The sequence below is a fragment of the Bison bison genome, unplaced genomic scaffold, assembly GCF_000754665.1.
Source record: "Bison bison bison isolate TAMUID 2011002044 unplaced genomic scaffold, Bison_UMD1.0 scf7180017864043, whole genome shotgun sequence".
NCBI classification, from domain to species: Eukaryota; Metazoa; Chordata; class Mammalia; order Artiodactyla; family Bovidae; genus Bison; species Bison bison.
This window is the reverse complement of record NW_011494615.1, coordinates 3,308,667-3,330,966: the sequence shown is the minus strand read 5'-3', so window position 1 is coordinate 3,330,966 and position 22,300 is coordinate 3,308,667. Positions and strand designations below refer to the sequence as shown.

Below are 22,300 nucleotides of genomic sequence, written 5' to 3'. Positions count from 1 at the left end.
GGCTGGGTGTGGGGGAGGAGGTGTGGGCAGGGCTGGCACCGTGTGGAGCCCCCGGGGCATTCCACTGAGCAGGCTCTGGGGGCACCTGAGACCCCAGGGACTCACTGGGTCTTTCTGAGAGCAGAGTTGGTGTTGGGGTGCGTGGGGGGAAGCGCCCAGGACCTGAAGTCTCTCCCAAGCCCAGGTACAAATTCCATCCCCAACACCTGTATTGCGTGTGGCCTGAGGTAGACCCCAGAGCATATCTTAGCCACACTTTGCCCATGAAATGGGAGGATCAAGAGGTTTACTTCATAGTGATGTTACGACGTATCTGGCACATGGTGGACCTTCAACCAATGGCAGTAAGGGCATCCTGCCTCCTGACAGTTCTCATGAAAGGGGTTTGTTCTGCATCTTCCAAACAGGCATTTGGCGACCTGCTGGAAGCTACCAAGAGAAGGTTTTTAGCCTTTAAGCTCCAGGAACCACTGGAGAATATGTCAGTCTAGTAAATCTGGCCAGTTCTGCCCATTGTCCAGAGGGTACAATGTGCCGAAACCACAGCTCTGTCTCTCCCTGGGACTCTTCCGTGGCAGCCTCCTCTGTAGACAGAGCCCCCAGGACAAGTGCATTTTCTGGTGACTCCTGGGGAGGTGCACCGGGCTTGCTACATGAGGCGGAACCTCAGGTCCTTGCTGTGCACTGGCTGGGGTGGGGTCCAGCCTGACCTGCAGCCCCTCTACCTGGGACTCTTCCCCAAAGCCCGTGGATCCACTCAGAACGCACCTAGCACCTCCCTCAGGGTTGTGTGTGCACTTCTGCAGCTTTAAAAACGGCTCCCTGATGAGAGAGAAGATCCGCGATGAGTCTGCTTCTGGTTCCTGGAGCGAGTTCTCCAAGGCGCTGCAGTCCACGGAGATGGGGAACGGCGGAAACCTGGGTAGGCTGCTGAGCGGGCCTGTGAGGGAACAGCTGCTGGGGGGGCAGGACAGGGCCGGGGAGGAGCCAAGGGGAGCCCTGACTGTCTCCACTTCTGCTCTATGGGCCCTAAAACTCATGTGGGACCCCCCCCGATCTGAGTGAGGCGGGGAGCGGCAGACCAGGCCAGAGCTGCATCTTCTGTGCCCTGGAAGCTCCTGGTGACAGCATCAGAGGTGGCAGCCACAGTGTCTGCTCTGCCCCGGTGCATCCCCACATGCAGCTTTCTGCCCCAGACACCAGGTCCTGTTAGGAAAAGTGCCCCGCCCTGGGGCAGGCCATCTGAGCAGGGAGGGAACATGCCTCCCTGGGTCAAACCTGTGCTGGCATTTTAGGTAGGGTTAGTTGGACAGCCAGCTGCCCCCTGGCTTGGGCTGCCAGGTGAGTGTAGGAAGAACTGTCTCCATGAGGAGCTAGCCTAGGCCTTTCCAGTTTCCCTCTGTCTTGCTGGAGAGAAGGACCTTAGAATATTCACAGTCTCCTCCAGGGAATGGGAGGCCCAGGGAACAGGGATGTAGGGTCATTTCACCCTGCTTTTTTCCAAAGCTGTTGAGAAGCTGATCTTTTAATTTTGACCACTGATAGCTAATCTTTTCCTGGTCTTGTTTCAGGTTTTTATTTTGATGTCATGGAAATCACCCCAGAAATTATCGGGCACCATAGGTTTACTGCAGAAAACCATGAGGTATGTATGTTATTGGTCAGTTGAGCTACGTTGACTCCATTTTTGACTATTAAATTTTTCAAAATACCTATGAAATTATGCTAGCTTTAGGGACCTCATTCATTTAATCAGCCAGTGATAAAACAAATACTTGAAAAAAAATTTTGATTTGAGGTGTAGTTGATTTGTAATATTGTGTTAGTTTCAGATGTGCAGCACAGCGATTCAGTTTTTCTTCAAATTATATTCTGAAAAAATATGTAACCTGTATATATTTTATAGGTTATTACGTGATATTGACTATGATTCCCTGTGCTTTACAGTAAATCCTTGTTACTTATCTATTTTATGTACAGTAGTTTGTATCTGCTAATCCCATAAGCTGGAGATTAATCCCATACAGACTGAGCCTGAGCTCTCCCATGCTCTGACTCCCCAAGTCCACTTTGGGGTGAGTGAGGCCGTGAGTGCACGTGTGCGTGTGTGTGCGTGTGTGTGTGTGTGTTTGACAGGCAAAGTCAGTGGTTCAAGAACACCACTTATGGGTGAGCTCCAGTGGAGGTCTGTCATGAGCACCAGATCTGGGCTATTGTTTAAAAACACCACACACACACACACACACACACACATATCCACAGACACACACATACACACCACATGCACACACACACACACACGCACACACTGAGTGAGTGGACAATGAGAGCCCTTCACTCTGTCCACTTTCTCCTGGAGACAGGTCTCGGCATTCCCCCAGGATGTAGAGATTCGAGCACTGATCGAGGGACAGTTCATGGCCAAGAAGATTCATGCTGAGGCGCTGGGCTATCGAGTCAGTAAGTGAGCTGCCAGGGGACTGTGTTCTGGAGTGGGGCCCAGGGGTCCTGCTCACACACTGAGGTGCTTGAGATCCTTTCTGCCTTCACACCAGGCCTCGTGGACACTCTTAAGGCTCCATCACGGGGTCTTTATTTTTGCAGGAGGGAAATAGAGCCTGGACCTGGTGGGGGGATGAGGTGGACTGTTCCTGTGGGCAGGCGTAGACTAGGAGGTGGGTTGTTCCTGCCTCTCTGCTCTGGCACCAGTAGCCTCATCTCCTGGCCAGGAACTGTAGGATTTGAGAGATCTGTCTATAACCCTCAGCCCCATCCTGCAGACAAAATGTCCTAAGCTCGGGATCCTGAGCACACAGGCAATGCGGGTGGCAAAGGCCTGGGGGGGGCCATCACTGAACCTTCACCTTCTGGGCACACCCCTGCCCGTGGGGCACAGCTCTGGGCATTTCAGCTTGAACAGGTAAGAGAGGGGATGTAGAACCACCGTCAGAACTGAGAGACCTGCAATGGAGAGGGCAGAACCAGGGCCGGGGCAGACCCACGGGAGGAAGGGACTTCTAAGAACTGAGCGATGGATGGGCAGCTTTAGGAGGTCAGTGAGTGCCCCTACTGATGTTGCCGGAATGGTCTGGGGGAGTCTGAAGGATGTTGGACCAGCCGACCACAGAGTCCAGGTTTCTGAGATGTATTTATCCCTCTGGGCAGCAGCTGTGGTCAACAGAAGGTCGAACCCCCTGGAATCCTCTCAGCTTGAGGGTCTCATGATACTTCTACCGACAATCCAAGTCCTGTGGAGTGTGTATTTTATGTCTTTGAACCTATCAGGTAAAAACGACACTTTAAAAGTAGGCACTAGGTAAACCTTTTTGGAAACCCGTTAGGCAGCAGCTACTAAAGCTGCGTACAAACCCACCTGGCAACCTCACTTCCCGGCGGATGCAGGACAGAGATGTGGACACGTGTTCACTAAAGTCTTGCAGAAGGCCACTCCCCGGGGCCCTGTGCTTGACACCCGTGCTGGAAACAACCCAGTGTCTGTCGAAGGTAGGATAAATGCCTCGTGGGGTGTTCAGATGACATGATCCTATGCAGAAATGAAGGTAAACCAGCCTCAACCAAGCACAGCAAAATGGATGCGTCTCACAAATGAAAACGCTGAGCAGAAGAAACCAACCCAAAAGTGTGTGACAGATTCCGTGTACAGCGGGTTCAAAAGCAGACGAAAGTGTCTGCTGTCATTGGAAGTCTGGCTGGTTGGTAGTTACCTTCCGGGGGGCCATGGTGCCTCTGGGGTGCTGGTGAGACTCTGTTTCATAGGTTATACAAGTGTCTTCAGTTGAAAACACGTCAGGCTGTCAGCATATGGTGCACCTGTGCATTTGTTAGGATGTATACAGCTCAACAACATTTTTTTTTTTTCATTTTTAAAGATTTATGTATTTGGCTGCACCAGGTCTTAGCTGCAGCATGCAAGATCTTCATTTCAGCATGTGGAATCCTAGTTCCCTGACCAGGGAAGGAGCCTGAGCCCTCTGGATTGGAAGCGTAGAGTCTTAGCAATGGGACCATGGTGTTGGAGAAGACTCTTGAGAGTCCCTTGGACTGCAAGGAGATCCAACCAGTCCATTCTAAAGGAGATCAGTCCTGAATATTCATTGGAAGGACTGATGCTGAAGCTGAAACTCTAATACTTTGGCCACCTGATGCAAAGAACTGACTCATTGGAAAAGACCCTGATGCTGGGAAAGATTGAGGACAGGAGGAGAAGGGGATGACAGAGGATAGATGGTTGGATGGTATCACCAACTCAATGGACATGAGTGTGAGTAAACTCCAGGAGTTGGCGATGGACAGGGAGGCCTGGTGTGCTGCAGTCCACGGGGTCACAAAGAGTTGGACACGACCGAGTGACTGAACTGAACTGAACTTTTATAAACAGTCCCACTCTTCTCCATTCTTCCACCAAAAGTGTAAAAAGAAATTTCCCCAAGGGTCTCCACAGGCTTCTAAGCTCCCTGAGAAGTGAGCCCAGGTGAGCAGGACAGGGCCAGAGCTGAGGTGGACATGAGTTACTGGCCGGAAGGGTTCTTTGGTCGTCAGCAGGGGGCACTTTGGGGGGCTGTCCCCACTGGCCCAGTATGTAGGGAGAGGCAGTGAGAGTGGAGAGACCTTCCTGGGCTCCAGGGGACTAGTGCAATCATGTCAGCATTCCCAGCCTCTGAAGCAATTCTTGTGCAAACAGCGTAAAGTTACTTATCCTCTTAGCAAGCTTAACAGGGTGAATCAAATCTGTCCTTCCAGCTCTGCTGAACTCCTCTAAAACAAGATCACATGAATGGACATGCTTGAACCTAAAAGGGCCCAAGGGCTGCACGGACTGCAGGCATCATGTTCCCAGCTGAGCAGCTTGCAGGATCTTAGTTCCCAGACCAGGAATTGAACCCAGGTCCTGGCAGTGAAAGTGCTGGGTCCTAACCACTGGACCGCCAGGGAGGTCCCTCTCATTTCTGTATTGAACAGTCATAATCTCATTTTAATAATGTCTAAGAAGAATAAAAAGATGTCTGAAGTAAGACTGGTGATCATGATAATAGCAGGTGTCAGTATGTACCGAGTGTCTACTGTGTGCCCAGCCCGGTTCCTAAGCACTTTTATCTTTATTAACAGCAATATCTCTGGGGTGGATATCACTCCTGCTTCCCAAAGTAGGAAACCAAGGCTCAAGGTGTTGTGTCACTTGTTCCAGGCTGGCAGACCTTCTGAACCAAGCCACTCTGGTTCTAGACTCTAGATTCTTAACTACTGGGTTACATCTGCTTCCTTTAAGGAATGATCCCTGTCTTGATATTTAGACACCAGGACACATATGTGCCCAGCTGGGCGGGGCCAACGCCATGGTTCCTTTTCAGCTTACGTTTCCACGTATGTTTCGTTATGTTTAGGTTGACTTATAAGAGCAACAAAGCCTTAGGGACTTCCCTGGCGGTCCAGTGGTTCAGACTGTGCTTCCAGTGTGGAGGGCACGAGTTTGAAACTTGGTTGGGGAGCTAGGGCCCCACATCTCGTGTGGTGCAGCCAAAAACTTTTTTTTAAAAAAAGCAGCCTTATAATAGCAAGTTTTGAAAATAAAGGAGAGAAAACCACCTATAATCCCATCTCGTTTCCCTAACCACTTGTGCAGTCTGGAAGCACTTTCTTACAGTCCCCTTTATGAGCTTATTTTTATAAAGCCAGAGTCCTGTTCCCGTTTTACCTACAAAGGGTACATACAAACCCAAACTCTGTCAGAGCCTTCGTGGTGCTTTACATCGCGCCCAGCTGACTCCTCTCGCAGTCGTGAATGGAGTATGGGTTGATTTTCCAACATGGAATCACACGGGAACATCTACCTGTGTGTCCTGAATTGTTTTCTTAGCTGGCTGTCATCCCTTCCCCTCTTCCCAGCCCAGGCACTCTCTTCATGGCCGAGGGCAAAGATGGGGGAGGCTGAGAGGGGCTTATAACATTTGTTTTCAAATACCTGCATAATAAATAAATGCCTTTTTATTGTAAAAGAGTCCTGTGACACAGGAGTATAGGGATGTAAGCACTATGAGATTACAGAGCGCTCCCTCTGTTTTCCTGCCCTGCTCCAGCTTCCACATCACCACTTAGACGGCCCGTGGGGGAGGCGTGGGGATGCAGAGGACTAGCTCTGCCTTTGGGACACCTTTTTCATACCAACACCACCTAATGCCTGGCAGGTTCTCTCTTCTGGTTGTTTATATGCCTCTGGAGGGTCACTACGCCACCTATCTTGTACTACAGGTATGGCAAGTCAGCATTTAAGGGCTCATCTCATTTCAGAATTTATTTACACTTCTTTCCATTTACAACTTATTTGTGGGGGAGTGGGGCATGCCACATGGCTTGTGGGATCTTAGTTCCTGACCAGGGATTGAACCTAGGCCCTTACCAGTAAAAGTCCCAAGTCCTGACCACTGGTCCACTGGAGAATTCCCTGTGTTTACCACTTTTTGTTAGCATTAAATAAATAAATATATTTTTTTTTTTTTTTTTTTTTTTTGGTTCAGCAGTCTCTCATTGTTACAGTACAAGGGATGTTCTTTCTTGACCATCTCCACTGTAACCTGAAGTGGAACTATATGTCTTTATTACTAGATGGCAGTTTATTATTTTTCATTGTGGAAAATATCTTGCATGCAGCAGAATATATGCTTCATACAGCTAACTGTAAAAACAGTAAAAAATCAAACACCTGTTCATTGAGCACTCTGGTTAAGAAATACAACACTAAGGCTTCCTTGGTGGCTCAGTGAGAGAATCCACCTGGCAATGCAGGAGACATGGGTTCGATTCCTGGTCAGCTACTGAGCCCGTGCACCGCAACCACTGAAGCCTGTAAGCCCATGCTCCACACAAGTGAAGCCACCGCAACGAGAAGCCCTCGCACCGCAACTAGAGAAAAGCCCACGCAGCAGCAAAGACCTAGCACAGCCAAATGTAAATAAATAAATACTTTTGAAAAGTTAAAAAAAAAAAAAAAAAAAAAAGAAGCGCAACATTGCCAGGACCTTAGAACCATCCTGTGTGCCCTCTTGAGTTGCATCCCCAAGAGGTGGGTGAGGCAGTGGCCTCACAAGTCCACGTGGACAGAGCCAGCCTCAGATCTCCCCCCAAGCCCCGTGTGACAAGCAAGAGGCATTGACCCGACACTAGCCTTTTGTGGTAGAAGAACTCTGAACAACAGCCCTTTCTGCCTTGGGGGAATTGTGACGGCCATTTTTTTGTTTTGTTTTTTGTTTTTCCTTGCAGTGCCCAAGACAAAGATTTTGGCCACTGGAGGAGCATCTCACAACAGAGACATCCTACAGGTAAGCGCTGGTAGCAAGCTCTGCACTGGGGCCTCTTCCATGTCTAATACTTCTAAGAGCAAGGGACTCAGCAGTTAACACTGCCTCTGTTCCCACTTCGGCAGAGATGGGGAACTTACAGCTCATTCTCTCCCAGGAAGCCAGCTCTTTACGGCTCACATGGAGAACAGATTCAATCTTACGCTCAATGAAATCCATTGCCCTGTCCAGCTCCACTCTCTGATCCCAGCATCGGCCTCTGGAGTCACACAGAAAGTGCCTGTCTTTCACAGCAGATCTTCTGACATCTAAGGCCAGTGTTCTTGTCTTCCTCAAGGTTTCCCCCTTCCAATTTAAACTCTGATTCTCCCAGCCATTCCTCTTGTTAAACAGTCGCCAGACTTTGTCACTGTCTTTCTGGTCCTTCATTGTGTTAGAAATATATGACCCAAAGTGGAATCAACCTGCAAACATCTGACAACCAGGCCGTCACATCGTGGGTCTGTCAGTGTCTTACTGGGACACTGAGCAGTTTTAGATAAGCCTGAGGCTGCCTTAGCTGTTTGAGTAAGTGTGTCAACTGTTGATGTGTAACATACTTGCCTTAGGTAAGGTTCTCTAGAAGCAGAGCCTGAAATGGGAACTCTTCCAGAAGTGATTTGTTGGGAGAGTGCTCCCAGGAGAAGGGTGTGAGGGAAGCAGGCAGGGCAAGAGAAGAAGGATAAGCAAGGATGTGGTTCTGGCTAGAGTCAGCTTCAGCTCCATGCCAGGTGGAGATGAGGTACCTGAGCTATGCTGCAGGCTTGGCTCCACCTTGGAGTAAGGGGGCAACTAGCTACCATGGGAAGAGGTGAGAATGACCTCCTGGGAGAGGGAGCCTCTGTTCAGCCAAGAGCAATTTTCAAAAATTTTATTTATTTTTTGACTGTGCCCTGCGGCATGTGGGATCCTTGTTCCCTGACCAGGGATTACACCTGCACTCCCTGCATGGCGAGGCACAGACTCTTGACCGCTGGACTGCCAGGGGAGCTCCAAGAGCAATTCTTTTTTTTTTTTTTTTCCACTTTTACTTGCATTTATTTTTTCCGGCATTTATTCCAGGGCCATAAGATTTTGTTTCTTCCATTTCTTCTGGAATCTCTTTTTCTTTTGTGCAACCTCCTCTTCTGGTTTAGGAGCAATCTGTTCTTTTTCAGTAAGGATTGTCTCAGTGTGGCAAGGAGAGCTTATGTACCGGTTGATCTGACCGTGAGATCTGTAAGTCCTGCGTCCCATCCTGGGGGCTTTCTTCACCTGGATGTGTTCAATGACCAGAGAATCTGCATCTAAGTCCTTCTGTTCAGTCTCACTCTCTGCATTTTTGAGCATGTGCAGTACCAAGAGCAATTCTTTTGAGAGGCAGTCATGAACTGTTAGCCAATTCTCAGGACGTGTAGGTGAGGGTGCACACCAGCCCAGTAAGGGGATCTGTTGGGACATCAACAATTCTGTCATTTAGTTGCCAAGTCGTGTCCGACCCTTTTGTGACCCCATGGACTGTAGGCTGCCAGGCTCTTCTGTCCATAGAATTTCCTATGGCAAGAGTATTGGAGTGGGTTGCCATTTCCTTCTCCAGGAGATCTTCCTGACCCACGGATCAAACCCATGTCTCCTTCATTGCAGGGGGAATTTTTTTTTTTTTTTTTTTTTTTTTTTTTTTTTTTTTACTGCTGAGCCACTAGGGAAGCACATCCCCAATATCTCTCATCAACTAAGAACCTCGAGTCTTTTCCACGTGAGCTCCTCTTAGTACAGGCCCTCTATTCTAAACTAATATAATTTATTTGGGGGACCTACATGGAAAGCTTTATGTTTATCCCTGTAAGACCTGCTCTTGTTAGTTTGGGTTTGTCTGAGCTTGTTAGTAATAGTCAGAGCCCAAGCCGTCTCCACCTTGGCTGTTTGCTAAGCATTCAGTCTAAAACTTCCTCCTTGTCTTTGATAAAATGGTCGAACACTGCAGGGACAACCTGGAGATCTGCGGCCCTGCAATGAGGACTTCTCCCAGGTCACCCTGAGCCCTGGGATCACCAGGGTGGCATGGTCAAATGTACTTCCTTTAAGGCAGTAGAGGTGGGATCGAAGGTATCAGAAGACATGAGAAAAGAGAGCCTGGGAAATTCAGGTCTGTGTCCACATTCCCTCTGAGGAACGACTCACCACAGTAAGAACCTCTGTCCTTTCCAGGTGCTTGCAGATGTGTTTGGTGCCCCCGTGTACGTCATAGACACCGCCAACTCAGCCTGTGTGGGCTCTGCTTACCGAGCTTTCCATGGTAGGTGGATGGATGGGGGCAGACACCTCTGGAAGCGGTTGGGGCACTGGCTGGGCTGAGGACAGTGGAAAGGGGAGATTGGGGTGTTCCCAGTCTTTAGGAACATGGCGGGCTTCACTTCTCTCCCCTCCCAAACCCTCTGTGGCTTTATTCTTTACTTAAACTGGAAAAGAGAGGCACAGTCCTAACTAAATGAAGCCTGCTCAGACATTGGTTGAGGGCATTCGGGCTGAGTCTGGACAGCGGGTAGGTAGGAGGGGTGGATAACGTCCAGAGCTGTCTTTTCAACGAGAGCAGGAAATGGACACAAAGGTGAATGCTTCAGAGCCAAGAAGTCCAGGACCCTGGACAGCTCCATGGGGGGAGCGTGGCTCTGATGGAGGCATTGCAGAAACTAGGGGAGCAGCAAAGGCCCACAGGGATGTTGTTTCACCCATGTGGTCCGTTTGCCGCGTCCCCTGCCTGCTCAGGTTGCCCACCCATGTACCTCAAGGGCTGTGTCCTTTCCCTCTGGCGGTTCCATTCTTCGCACATTTATCCTTAACTTCTTAACACACCTATTTAACCTTGTATTTTTTTCTTTGAACATTGAGAATTAATCAGGGAGCGTAGCCTTCTCTTAATAAACTCTTACTCTTTCATTCCCTTCCCTCACCCCTGTCTGCCTCATCCCACATGGTGCCACCTCCGTATAAAGATTATTGGGCAATTTATTTCTAGACTCTTGTTTTTAATCAAACTTTACATCCTGTTGACTTTTTATCTACACTTACCTTTGACTTTGTCTTTCTTTTCTTTTTTTTCTTTGGTGACTCCCTTCAGTTTCTTTTTCCTTCTTCATTTCTATGCTAGTTTTGTTAGAATATACAGCCTGAATACATTTTTAAGAAAAAATTCAGTAGGTGATACTTTTCTGAGGGCTTACATGTCCACCCTCCCAAAGAATGCTACCTTGGCTGGACAAAGGACTTTAAAATGTTTTTCTCAGAACTTTGAAAACTCCATTCCATAAGCTTTCAGCCTTCAGAGGGGTTCACTTTATACTCCTTCTGCCAAAACAGGAAAGGAACTGCTCCTTGGGGCCTCCACTACTATTCTGCACTGTTTTTCTTTCTTATTTTTCTGTACCACCTTTTTTCTTCTTTCCTGCGCTGCTTGGCTTGTGGGACCTTAGTTCCCTGACCAGGGATTGAACCGGGCCCTGGCAATGAGAGTGCCGAGTGCTAACCAGTGGACAGCCAGGGAATTCCCTTCTGCGCCTGTTTAGTTGCCAGAGATTACCTACAGATCCTGCCCTGTGCTACCATCTAAAACAAAAACCTGAGCTAAGTCCTAGAATACCAGTTTCCACTTTATGTCCACGTCCATTCTCTCCAGCTATGTCTAGGGACAAAAACCAGTCACACAAAGCCAGGCTGTGAGTGGAGGGGGACCAAAATCTTTGGAGAAGTCTCTCTGGGGGCCACCCTGCCATCCCCTGGCCCCTCATCCACACAGCTCTGGACTGGGGTAGTCCAGCTTTCCGAGGGAAGGCCTCGCGTCTTTAGTGGGCCCTCCTTCCCTCTTGGTGGTCTTGAGTTTCCCTTCAGTCTGATACTGCTCCTTAATTTGCTTGGAAATTCCTCATTGTTCCTTGCCCACCTCCGGCTGCCTTCCCTCTTTCCAGGCCCATCTCTCCTTTGCTTGGTGAGCATTTACTGAGCGCCTCCTGGATGCCGGCAGAGTGCTAGACACCAGGGCTCCAGTGGAGACCAAGTCCTGGCCTCTCAGAGCTTCCACCTCAGGAAGGGAGAGACCTTGAATCTGTGGCAGCAGTGTGACACGCCCTGAGGAAAGTGGAAGATGCTGAGGGGTGGCAGGGATATTCTTAGAGGCCGCTTCTTTGAAAAGAGAGGAGGGAACATTCCGTCCAGTGAAAAGGCTCTGGGAAGAAGGAATTGAGTGAAGCTGGGGTGACTGCAATGCAGTGAGCCATGGGGAGAGTGGAGTCACGTGAGGAAGGGGAGGCAGGCAGACCCTCCCCTCTGTCAGAGGTCAGAGGTTAGCTGCCTCCTAACATGCACTTCAGACAAACTAGGCCCTGCTGAGAAGGAGGGCTGCTTGTGAAACTTTTCCTCTCTTTCTCCCCCTTTTTAAGATGGTTTTATGGAGGTACAATTGTATAATATATAAAAAATCACCCATGCTTGACTATACAATTCAGTGTGTTTTAGTAACTTTACTAAGTAGTGGGACTTGCTGGTGGTCCAGTGGTTAAGAATCCACCGTCCAATGCAGGGGACATGGTTTTGATCCCTGATAGGGAAACTAAAATCCTGCAGGCTTCGGAGCAACTGAGCCTGCACTCTGCAACAAGAAACGCCTGTGTGCTGCAACAAAGACTCAGCACAGCCAATATAAAGGAAAAGAAAAAAAACAAAACACTTTATTAAGTTGTACAACTGTCACCATAATCCAGTTTTAGAACATATTCTCACTCCAGAGATAAAAATGCTATTTCCGGGTAATGCCTTCATTTGCAATATGCACTGATACAAAATGAGCTGTCCCTTCTAGGCCTTGCAGCTGGAACAGACACGCCCTTCGCAGAGATTGTGAAGTTAGCCCCAAATCCCAGATTAGTTGCGACCCCAACCCCAGGAGCGTCTCAGGTAAGAGACCATCCAAATATATCTGTGGCACTTGCATTGTGAAAAACCCACTAGGTTCTTATTTCCAAAAGGTAAGTATTTTCTTTGTCACCTCCATTACAGTTGATGTGCTCAACTGAAGAGGAAATCTACTTTTTTTTTTTTTTAATTGTCAAAAAAACAGAGCAAAGGAAGCAGGTTGTCTCTGAGATTCAGAGATACCTCTAATCTTGTAGCCCCAGGGATGAGATGGCTCACTGGGCACATCTTCCTTGCTCTGATGCCTTGGAGTGGGTGCTTGTTTCTAATTCACAGGATTACAGAAGCCGCTGAAAGATTTCTGTCACTTAAGCATAAGACATGCTGGGCTTCTACCGCTCAGATCTGAAGTCTGGATCCAAGACAACTGTGTGGTTCCTCAGTTGGGGAACACAGACCCCACTTGCTACAAGTTGCTACCCTGGAAAGCAGACCCTGAGTTGTTGATGAGGAAGCAGGAGATTTATGGGCTTCCCTGGTGGCTCAGACAGTAAACAATCTGCCTGCAATGCAGGAGACCTGGGTTCGATCCCTGGGTTGGGAAGATCCCCTGGAGAAGGGAATGGCTACCCACTCCAGTATTCTTGCCTGGAGAATTCCATCAACAGAGGAGCGTGGCGGGCTACAGATGGGGTCTCGAAGAGTCGGACACAACTGAGCAACTAACACTTTCACATGTAGGAGATTTATGAGGGGGCACTCTTGGAATCTGCATCTGTGCAAGGGCAAAGAGGCAGGGCTGGGCCGAGGTGGGAGAGGAGCTGCTGCAGTGCCATCTCAGTGGAGCCCTCGGCCAATCCTACAGAAGTTCTGAAGCTGGGATGACTCTTTTGAGTGTTACGCAATTGTAGCGAGAGGCAGTCTGGACAGTTTGCACCACGTTTCCAGTTTGCAGAAGGTTCTTGGAGCCCAGGAGCAGGGGTGACCCAAACAGACAGCTTTATTACTGTCAGTACCGTGGGCAGTGTAGGCTCCACGTTTGTATCGGTGTTCCTTGGCCATGAAGAGTTGTGGGGCGGAGTGGAGTGGACCCACGTGGATAGTGTGCTCTCACTGTGTCTGTGACCCAGCTGAGGGGACCCCAAGCTTAGGAATCCCCCAGCATCATAAACGAGCTGCCAACAAACCGGTCCAGCCTTGGCCCTCAAAGGAGTCATTATCTTTCTGATCCTGATCGGCACACCAGTTTCCCCTCTCTCCATCTTCCCAGGGTTTTTGCTATACAGACACCCTTGAAGAGATAGTCAGGAACAAAAGCTGTGACAAGATGTGTAGAGACACCCTGGAGAACTGTCTCCCCGCCTGTCTTGGGAGCAGAAGCTCCTGCTTTCCAGGTGACTAGATAACCCGCCCACAGGGGTCTGCCCAGGCTTCCGTTACTTTCTGTTGTGTGTCCTGTTTAAAAGGCAGTTCAGTGCAGTCGAAAAGAGCCTGCCTTGAGATAAAGGGCCTTTGAGTTCTGATTCTTATCGTGACTCTCCCTCTCCATGTGACCTTCACATGACCTTTACCTGCCTCCTCCTCATCTGCAAACTTGTGTTTCTTCGTCTGGGAACAGGGGAACTCTGTCCAGCCTGCTTTTAACCTACTCATTGTGAGGCTTAAAAAGAACCCTTGCCTAGCATGGGTTTATTGTACAACAGGAGGTCGGTGGTGTTGCTAGTATTGGCTCAGTGGTTCAGCAGTGTCAGGGCTTGGGGTCAGGCTCTTTGACGTTCTCCAGGTCATCAGTGGACAAAGGGAACATCATGAGGGCCACGTATGTCGTTTAAATTCTCTGGTATTCTCATTAAAAAAAAAAGTGACTAATATATTTAATTCAAAATGTCCAAAATACTGTCATTTCAACATGTAATTGATAAGAAAAGTTGCTCGTGTGATATTTTACTGTGTGTGTGTGTGTGGATGAGCTTTGAAATCTGGTATGTATTTTCTGCTAGCAGCAGCAGCCGCATTTCAAGCGCTCAGGACCGCATGTAGCTTGTGGCTACCGTATCGGATAGTGCTGTGCTAGGTATACGCCACATGACCAGGGATGTGTGCAGCTGCTTCTAACATCCTGACGCCCACAGCTGTATTCACAGGCAGGAATCAGAGCATGCCTTTGGGCAGAGAGGGCCTCCTCACACACTCTTGCTTATCAGGGAGAAACCTACCACTCTGTTCCCCGCAACTCCTCCAGCAGATGACCCCTTGGTTATACGGTCAGCCTGGGGTAGAGTCTGGCTGCTCTTTTATCCTCTCTAGAAGGAGGCCAGCAAGGAAGAACGTAGCTGGGGAAAGCTTTAGGGTAACAAACGGCTGCGACTGCCTCCTGACAGGTGGCGAATACTCAGCGTGTGTCCTGCCACTCTCCCTGGCTTGCTTATGACCGGTCGCTAAAAGCTCGTGGAACTCTTTAAACCCAAGTGCAACCTCAGAATCCTTCTCAGCACTAGGTGGCAAGCAGTGACAGCCTGTGATTGTTGGCACAAGTGACTTATTTGAGGACTGGATTGTAAACAACCTTGAGAGCCGGGCAGCATCCTCTGTTTGCCTTCTATGATGCACCTGTATGCTCAAGTGGAAACTTGAGACAGGAACAGTATTTTCTCTGTAGGCTCAGCTGAATGTTCCAATTTCCTCCTTGGAGAGGAGATCAAAGGCCCCCTTACTTCCCCATTGAGTTCATGGGCAGAGGCCCTGTTGCATAATCAGTTGCTAAAGTCCTTGGCTTAGGGGCCAATTAAGCCAATTGAGATTGGCATGACCTCCTGGTGGTATATGTGAGTCCCATGGAAATATGGATCCCTGGTCTTCAGTGTTGCTGGTCTGTGATGTCTTATCTGTAACACTCACTGACCTGAACCGCAAGGCTTACACTTGTGCAAGCTACAGGCGAAAAGAGCTTTAGATAAAAGGAATGAAGAGGAAGAATGTGGACTTGTGTTTCTTTCTGGCCACTTTTCCCTTGTTGGTTTTTTGGTTTGGGTTTTATTTTATTATACAGCACACTATATACATAATTTTGTAGTCCATTTTAGTTTTTTTTCTTTTAGCTCTTTTAGCCACAGTCTTTATTGTTTGAATATCTGCAACTATTACTCTATTGACAGATTTTAATTTTACAAATCTCTACATCCTATATTCGGAGAAGGCAATGGCACCCAACTCCAGTACTCTTGCTTGGAAAATCCCATGGACGGAGGAGCCTAGTAGGCTGCAGTCCATGGGGTCCTAAGAGTCGGGCACGACTGAGCGACTTCACTTTCACTTTTCACTTTCATGCATTGGAGAAGGAAATGGCAACCCACTCCAGTGTTCTTGCCTGGAGAATCCCAGGGACAGGGGAGCCTGGTGGGCTGTCGTCTATGGGGTCGCACAGGGTCGGACACGACTGAAGTGACTTAGCATAGCACATTCTATATTGCAAGGTCTCTTCACTTTCCATTTTATGCCTCATTTTCGTCAAGAAATATTCCCCCAAGTCACAGTTTGCCTGATTGTGTGTTAAAGCATTCTTTCAGATTTATCCCACTTTTAAAATTCTATAGATTTTTACAACCAATAAATACAACCAAGTATTTATATTCTGAAAAATGTGCCTACATGTTATTTTTAATGACTACATAATATTCTGACTGGCTGATGAACCACATTTCTCAAGCATTTTCCATGTCTTAAGAGCAGTTGCTTCTAGTTTTTTTGATTATTATAATTAACCCTATGTGGGTAAAGGATTAACAAAACCTCTCCCTATTCTGCATGAGAATTTGACCTTTGGTTAATGTTCCAGCTCTGTTTCCTTTGAGACTTAATAAAAATGGAATGTCAACAGTGTTACTAGGCAACATTGCTTATGGCCGTATGGCCTTGAATGAGGAAATTGCATCGTAAGTGGGAAAACACAGATACCTAAGGGTAAGTCAGACTTAGGGCTGCCTGAGTGCTGTGACCTCTTACAGGCACGTCTCTTGCCCATGGAGGTGTTGGGAGAGATACTTCTGTGGGAAATGAGGCTAGTGCACCTGTAAGATGTGGATTTCATCTCCTTGCATCTGAGCTGTGACCTGGAGGGTAGGAGGGTAGGTAGGCAGGGAGGCAAAGAGACCCTTCCCTGGACACCTGTACAGACTGTTCATGGGCCCCTTCAGCCACCGTGCCAGCACTCACGTTTCTCCAGTACATTCTGTTGAGGGTCAGGGTGTAACCCATAGTAGTCTTATGAGTCTGAATGTTTAGTGGTGTCTGAGAAGACCCTTGGTGTACCTAGCACCCTACATTTAGGATTATTTCCTTAGGGGAGCTTTGCAGAGTAGAATAACCAGGTCGAAAGCTATGGGCATTTTTGAGCCCCTTTATCCAAATGTAAATAAAGTTGAGGTGATTTCCAAAAGTGTTGCACCGCCAACTTCTACCAACTGTGCAAAGAGACAGTCATTTCCAGGCACTTTCATCAGAATTTTTTAATGTTTTGTAGATTTAAGAACAAAAATTGGTTTCTTGTCTCAAGTTCCCATTTTTTAAAGATCTTAAACTACAGGTTGGGGAACTACTACCGTTTCATCTTTCGCGAATTGACACTTCTCTTTTGTCTGCCCAGCAAAAATGTTAAATTGCCAGTGAGCGGGATGGAAAAGTTTAAACTGTAGTTTGCAAAGAGATGTAAGTGGCACCTTCCCTTCCCCATCCTAAACTGCTCTTTCCACCTCTCCAGGTCTATGAGGCCCTCCTCCAGCGGTATGCCATGCTTGAGCAGAGAATCCTGAGCCAGACCCGGGGGCCTCCGGAGTGAATTCTGCAGGCCCAGGCCCCCCGCCCCACTTGGAGATGTGACCTTGGAAAGCTGGGATCCTCTTCCCTATTCTGGGCAGCTCTGCTCTTCCCACTTCCCCACCTGATTCCTTGCGGTGCTCCAGCCCTGCCCAGGACCACCTTAAAGCCCATCTTAGCACATCCTCCTGAACCCAGATGGGCTGCTTGTGTCCCCATGCCGTTGTGCCCAGGGCAGGAAAGCATCTCTCTTTTCCTGTCTTTATCCCAGGAGGCAAGATAACACTGAGCTTGGGATATATCCAAGAAAAATTGTGACTTTTCCCCTTTCAGGACCTAAATCAGCAGATTGGGAAAGACAAAGCAAAATAAATAGATTCTTTCCTCTTTATTCACCAGTTTTCAGGATGATAAGTTGATCCCCAAGCATCCTCTGAAAGCAATTGGGTTTTTAGTATGATACATTTAACATACTTTGTATGTCTTAGTCCATTGCAGTGATTCTTCTTCTTTTTGTCTTCTTTCTGATAGCCATTGCCTCCAGCTTTTCTCCTGCTTTCCTTGTGTGCGTGTGTGCTCAGTCATGTTCAACTCTGGATGCCATGGATGTAGCCACCTGGCTCCTCTGTCCGTGGGATTTCCCAGGCAAGAATGCTGGAGTGGGTTACTTTTTCTTCTCCACCCACTTTCCTTATTTATCATTCATTCTTTCTTCTTTACTGAGCCTTCTGCCCTGTCTACCCTTTAATTATTGCTAGGCCCCAAATCTCTGTTCTCATTCCTCCTTCCCTCCGATTCTGTCCTCTCTTGTTGGATGACTTCATCTAGCCTTGGACTTCAACTGCTCCTTAAATACTAGTTATACCCAGCTCTGTGTTTCCAGCCAGAACTCTCTTTGGAGTTGGTCAGCATTCTCACAGGGGTACTTCAGAAGCAACTTATCTTCACATGCCCTTCCCCAAACCTCCTCGTCCAGACTTCGTGTTTCAGTGAATTGGTACCACCATCTATCCATTCATTCATTCAGGAACCCAAACTTAGAACTCAGATATCTGCTTTCCCACCTCAGATCAGTCACCAAGTAACTTTGGTTATTCCTTCAGTAATCCCTTAAAAGTAGTTCCTTTCTCTCCATCCCTCCCTGTTTTACTTCAGAACCTTTTATTCCTTGCTGAAATTGCCTACGTAGAAAGTCCTCTGTGACCTGCCTCCTGAAAAATCCTCCAGATTTTTCTGTTGCTACAGGCCTGCACCTAAGTTGGACTTGGGTTAAACCAAATTACTCATGGTCTCATCCAGAGGACACAAATGCTGCAACAGGTTTGAGACCTTAGAGGATCAGAGCAGAGACTAGTGGGAAGTCAAGGGAAGGAGTTTAGAGGTTTAAGTAGGATAAGAGAGATCACATCTGAAAAAGATGAAGTCATCTGGAAAGGGAGTGATACCCTTCTAAGCTCCATGGATGAAGGCAAAAAAAGGAAGCAAGAAGCTGAAGATCACAGCCCATCAACAGCAGGTCAAAGATTCAGAAGAACTCTCCCCCCACCTCACCACCACTTGGACATTACTTATTAAAGAAATTCCATTACCAACCAACAAACAAGAGTCTCCTACCAAAAAACAGAGAAAGTCGCTCAATCCACTCATTTTACCCCTGCCCCCATAGAGTTGCCCATTATTACAGGGATATCAACATAAACAGAAAAAGGAGCTCATTATACAAATACGAGAAGAAAAGTGAGAACCATAACTTTTAAAGTTAATGAAATACTTCACGTAAAAAGCAACAGAAGGTAAATTATACCAACCCTCTAACATGAACTTCAAAAAATAAGAAACAATTGTGGCTATGAAAGAATACCACAGATCAGAAATCTAGAAACTCAGAATAAAAATGTGAACAACAGATAAGGTGAAAAGAGAATGGCCCAAGCTTGGGAAAGAATTTGAACAGAAAGATAAAATCACCCTAGATGATGAAGACTAAATTACAACATATCCAAATGAAAATAGGAATGACTGCAAGTACTATACATCATATAGAAGATAAGAATGAAGAAAGCTAAGACAGCAAAAACAACGTGAAGAGCTGGAAAGGCCCAGAAGGAAAATGACAGAGAAGATAGGCAAGGAAAAATTAACACGGGCAAAATTGGAGTCTTGAAGCCAAAAGATAAAACAATGAAACAGAGTTAATATTTAAAACTATCCAAAGAGGAAGTCCTGGAAACAAGATCTGAATTCGTGTCTTGAATAGGCCTGTCTAGTTACTTGGAAAATTGACTCAGAATGATCAGCTGAGATACTTCCTAGCAAACTATTATCCTTTGAAGGTGAGGGGGATTTTCTATAGGCCAAAAGGCCAGAAAAGTCTCCAGAAAGATCAGGTTGGCATCAAAAAGTGAGGTAGCAGTGGAGCAACATGTTCAAGAAACTCAGGGAAAAAATATGAACGGAGTGTTTTGTGTCTAGCTAAACTGCCCTGTAAGTATCAAGGATGTTTTTTAAAAAGTTTTAATCATGCAAGAGCTCAGGAAATATTGTACACATAACTCCTCAGTATTCTACTAAATCAAGCCTCATCCAATTAGGAGATCACTGGGGAAACGTCAGCAAAAGGATTGCTAGTGAGCACTGAATCGATTTAGATCTAAGACCAAAGTGAAAGTGGGGATTGGGGTGGGAGAAGAGTATCAAATGGTACATGTTTTGACAAGGTAGAAGTAACAACTAAATTAAAAAAAAAAGAGGACAGTATAAAGAGCTGTCATGGGAATTCCCTGGTGGTCCAGTGGCTAAGACTCTGTTCTCCCAATGCAGAAGGCCTGGGTTTGATCCTTTGTCAGGGAACTAAATCCCACTAAGACCTGGTGTAGCCAAATAAGTAAATAAATAGATAAATTAAAAAAAAATTATACATGTATATATTTATAACCTCAAAGAGCTCTGTTGCAAAGGTAAAATGTGCAAGTCAGAGTACCCGGGGCAAAGGGAAAACATAAAGCAGAATTTCAGAGTGTCCAGAAAAGTGATTGAGGGAATTTCCTGATGGTCCAGTGGTTAGGACTCGGCACTTTTCACTGTCTCTGTTCGATCCCTGGTAGGGGAAATGAGATCTTGCAAGTTGCACAGTGGAGCAAAAATAAAAACTAAAAATGTTCAAGACCTGGGTATAAAATACTTATAGAAATGTGTTAAAAAGAAAAATTAATGGAGAGAAAAAAGATTGATAATGAAATCTATAGGATATAATTAAAACAGTGATAGGTGACGTATAGCTTTATAATACTGTAACACTGATAAAAATAAAACAGTTAAATGAATTAAAAATACAGGGAAAAAATGTCAATTCTACCCAATAAAAAAAGACAATGTTTCTTTTTTGTTTGTTTTTTAATTGAAGGATAAATGCTTTACAGAATTGTGTTGGTTTCTGCCAAACATCAACATGAATCAGCCATAGGCATACATATGTCCCCTGACACTGTATTTCTTTTATCTCCCGAAAGTCCATTTCTGAAGTGTTTCATTCTCTCTTCATGATGTTCCTGTTTCCAAATGTCTTTCAGCCTGTTTATAATAGCTTTTTAAAAATTCCTTGACTGATAGTAACATCATCTGTGCTATTTCTGTCTGTTTCTAATGACTGATTTTTCTCCTGATGGTTACCTTTTCCTGCTGCTTCTCATATTTAGTAATTTTAAAAATTAAATGTTGGGCATTGTAAATTCTTTCATGGTACAAAGCCAGATTTGTTGAATTCTTTTAAAAAGGGGTTGACCTGTTGTCTGGTAGGTATTTAAATTACTTGTAGACCAGCTTGATCACAGCAAGGCTTGGTAGTGTGGATTTACAGTAGCCTTGACTCTAGGGCTGGTTCAGCCCCACTGCCCTTGGAGTGACTCTCTGAGTCTTCACTCTCAGTGTCCTGGGTGTTGAGTAAGGACTTGTCCACTTTAACCAGTTAGAAATAAAAAGTGTTCTGTGCCAGGCTTGGAGCTCTTCAGCTTGCTTGCTTGCTTCCCTCATGGAGTTTGATTCTAAGGATGTGACACCTTGAATTCAGCAAAAGCCCCGAGGAGACTTGTCTGCAGACCTCCAGCTTTCTCAATGCGGGGCCCTCCTCTCTCCACTCTGCTCCTTCAGTTTCCCCATCTCCAACCATTCTCTCTGATCCCAGCTCTGCAAGGCGGCCAGGTTCTGCTTGTTTAATGCACTCCCTGCGCTGTGGACCGGAATGTGTCTCCAGGCAGAAAGCAGGGGCAATCGTAAGCCTCACTTCAACTATTTCTCTTTTCACAGAGATTTCAGGATGGTACAAAATCCAAAGATAGTTGACTCCTATCTTTTGTCCAGTTTTCTTGTCATGGCTCCGAAGGGCAAATAACTGGAAGTAAAACATCTTATCCAGCACTTCCAGAGGTTTCTCCACCTTGTAGGAGCCTGACCTAAAAAGGAGGCTTGGCCTGTCAGTTTTAAGAGTTCACAAGGACAGACTATTCTAGTTTTTTCTGTTCTTACCAGAGGCTCTTTGATTCACTCACTATTGAATTGAAGGGGAAAACCCCTTCTGGTTTCGCCTACTGTTCTTAAGTTACTGAGTCAATGCTTTCCAGTGAATATCTCTTAGCTATTTTGGGATTCTGCATTTCCCAGGTACCTTTTCCACCCCATTCCTCAGCTTCCCCTTGCACAGAGACTAGTCCATGAAGCTTTTATTGCTGTTGGTAGTTATCTCGGTTCGTTTGTATTTTGGTGTTTTGGGGGAAACCTTGTCACCTGGTTTTATTGTAAATGTACATGGATTTTCTGTTCTTTGTTTTCTTCTTCCATGTAGTTACTCTGTGAGAATTTTGGAAGATTCAAAAGGTTGGGGGCTAGGTTGGTATGCAGCCACCAACCTAGCCCCTATCTGCTCAGAATCTGGTAGAAATTTTAAGAGCTTAAATGTAATTTACCAGGCTCTCTCTCTCTCTGCAATAGTAGAAGCGTGTATCAAAATGTAGCCTCCATTAGCCAATGTCACTAAGTTACTATAATGAGTATAGCTTGCTTCTTGACCCCCAGTGGACTTACAGTATGAGTGAGAAATAAATTTTGTTGTTTTGAGCCACTGGGGTTTGGGGATTTTCTATTAGCATCAGTTCAGTTCAGTTCAGTCGCTCAGTCGTGTCCGACTCTGCGACCCCATGAATCGCAGCACGCAAGGCCTCCCTGTCCATCACCAACTCCCAGAGTTCACTCAAACTCAG

At 46.6% G+C, this 22,300-nt stretch overlaps 1 protein-coding gene across 1 annotated transcript in view; it reads left to right on the top strand.

The window, feature by feature from the left end:
• The window catches only part of XYLB (xylulokinase homolog (H. influenzae)), a 42,492-nt gene extending 22,062 nt beyond the window's left edge, over positions 1 to 20,430 (top strand). Inside the window, exons 13-19 of the mRNA XM_010835502.1 lie at positions 807 to 922; positions 1,572 to 1,645; positions 2,364 to 2,460; positions 7,276 to 7,334; positions 9,540 to 9,627; positions 12,184 to 12,278; positions 16,993 to 20,430. Of these exons, the coding sequence (XP_010833804.1) occupies positions 807 to 922; positions 1,572 to 1,645; positions 2,364 to 2,460; positions 7,276 to 7,334; positions 9,540 to 9,627; positions 12,184 to 12,278; positions 16,993 to 17,070 (607 nt within the window). The 3' untranslated portion in view covers positions 17,071 to 20,430. The remainder of the gene's footprint in view (positions 1 to 806; positions 923 to 1,571; positions 1,646 to 2,363; positions 2,461 to 7,275; positions 7,335 to 9,539; positions 9,628 to 12,183; positions 12,279 to 16,992) is intronic.
• The last annotated feature ends 1,870 nt before the right edge of the window (positions 20,431 to 22,300 follow it).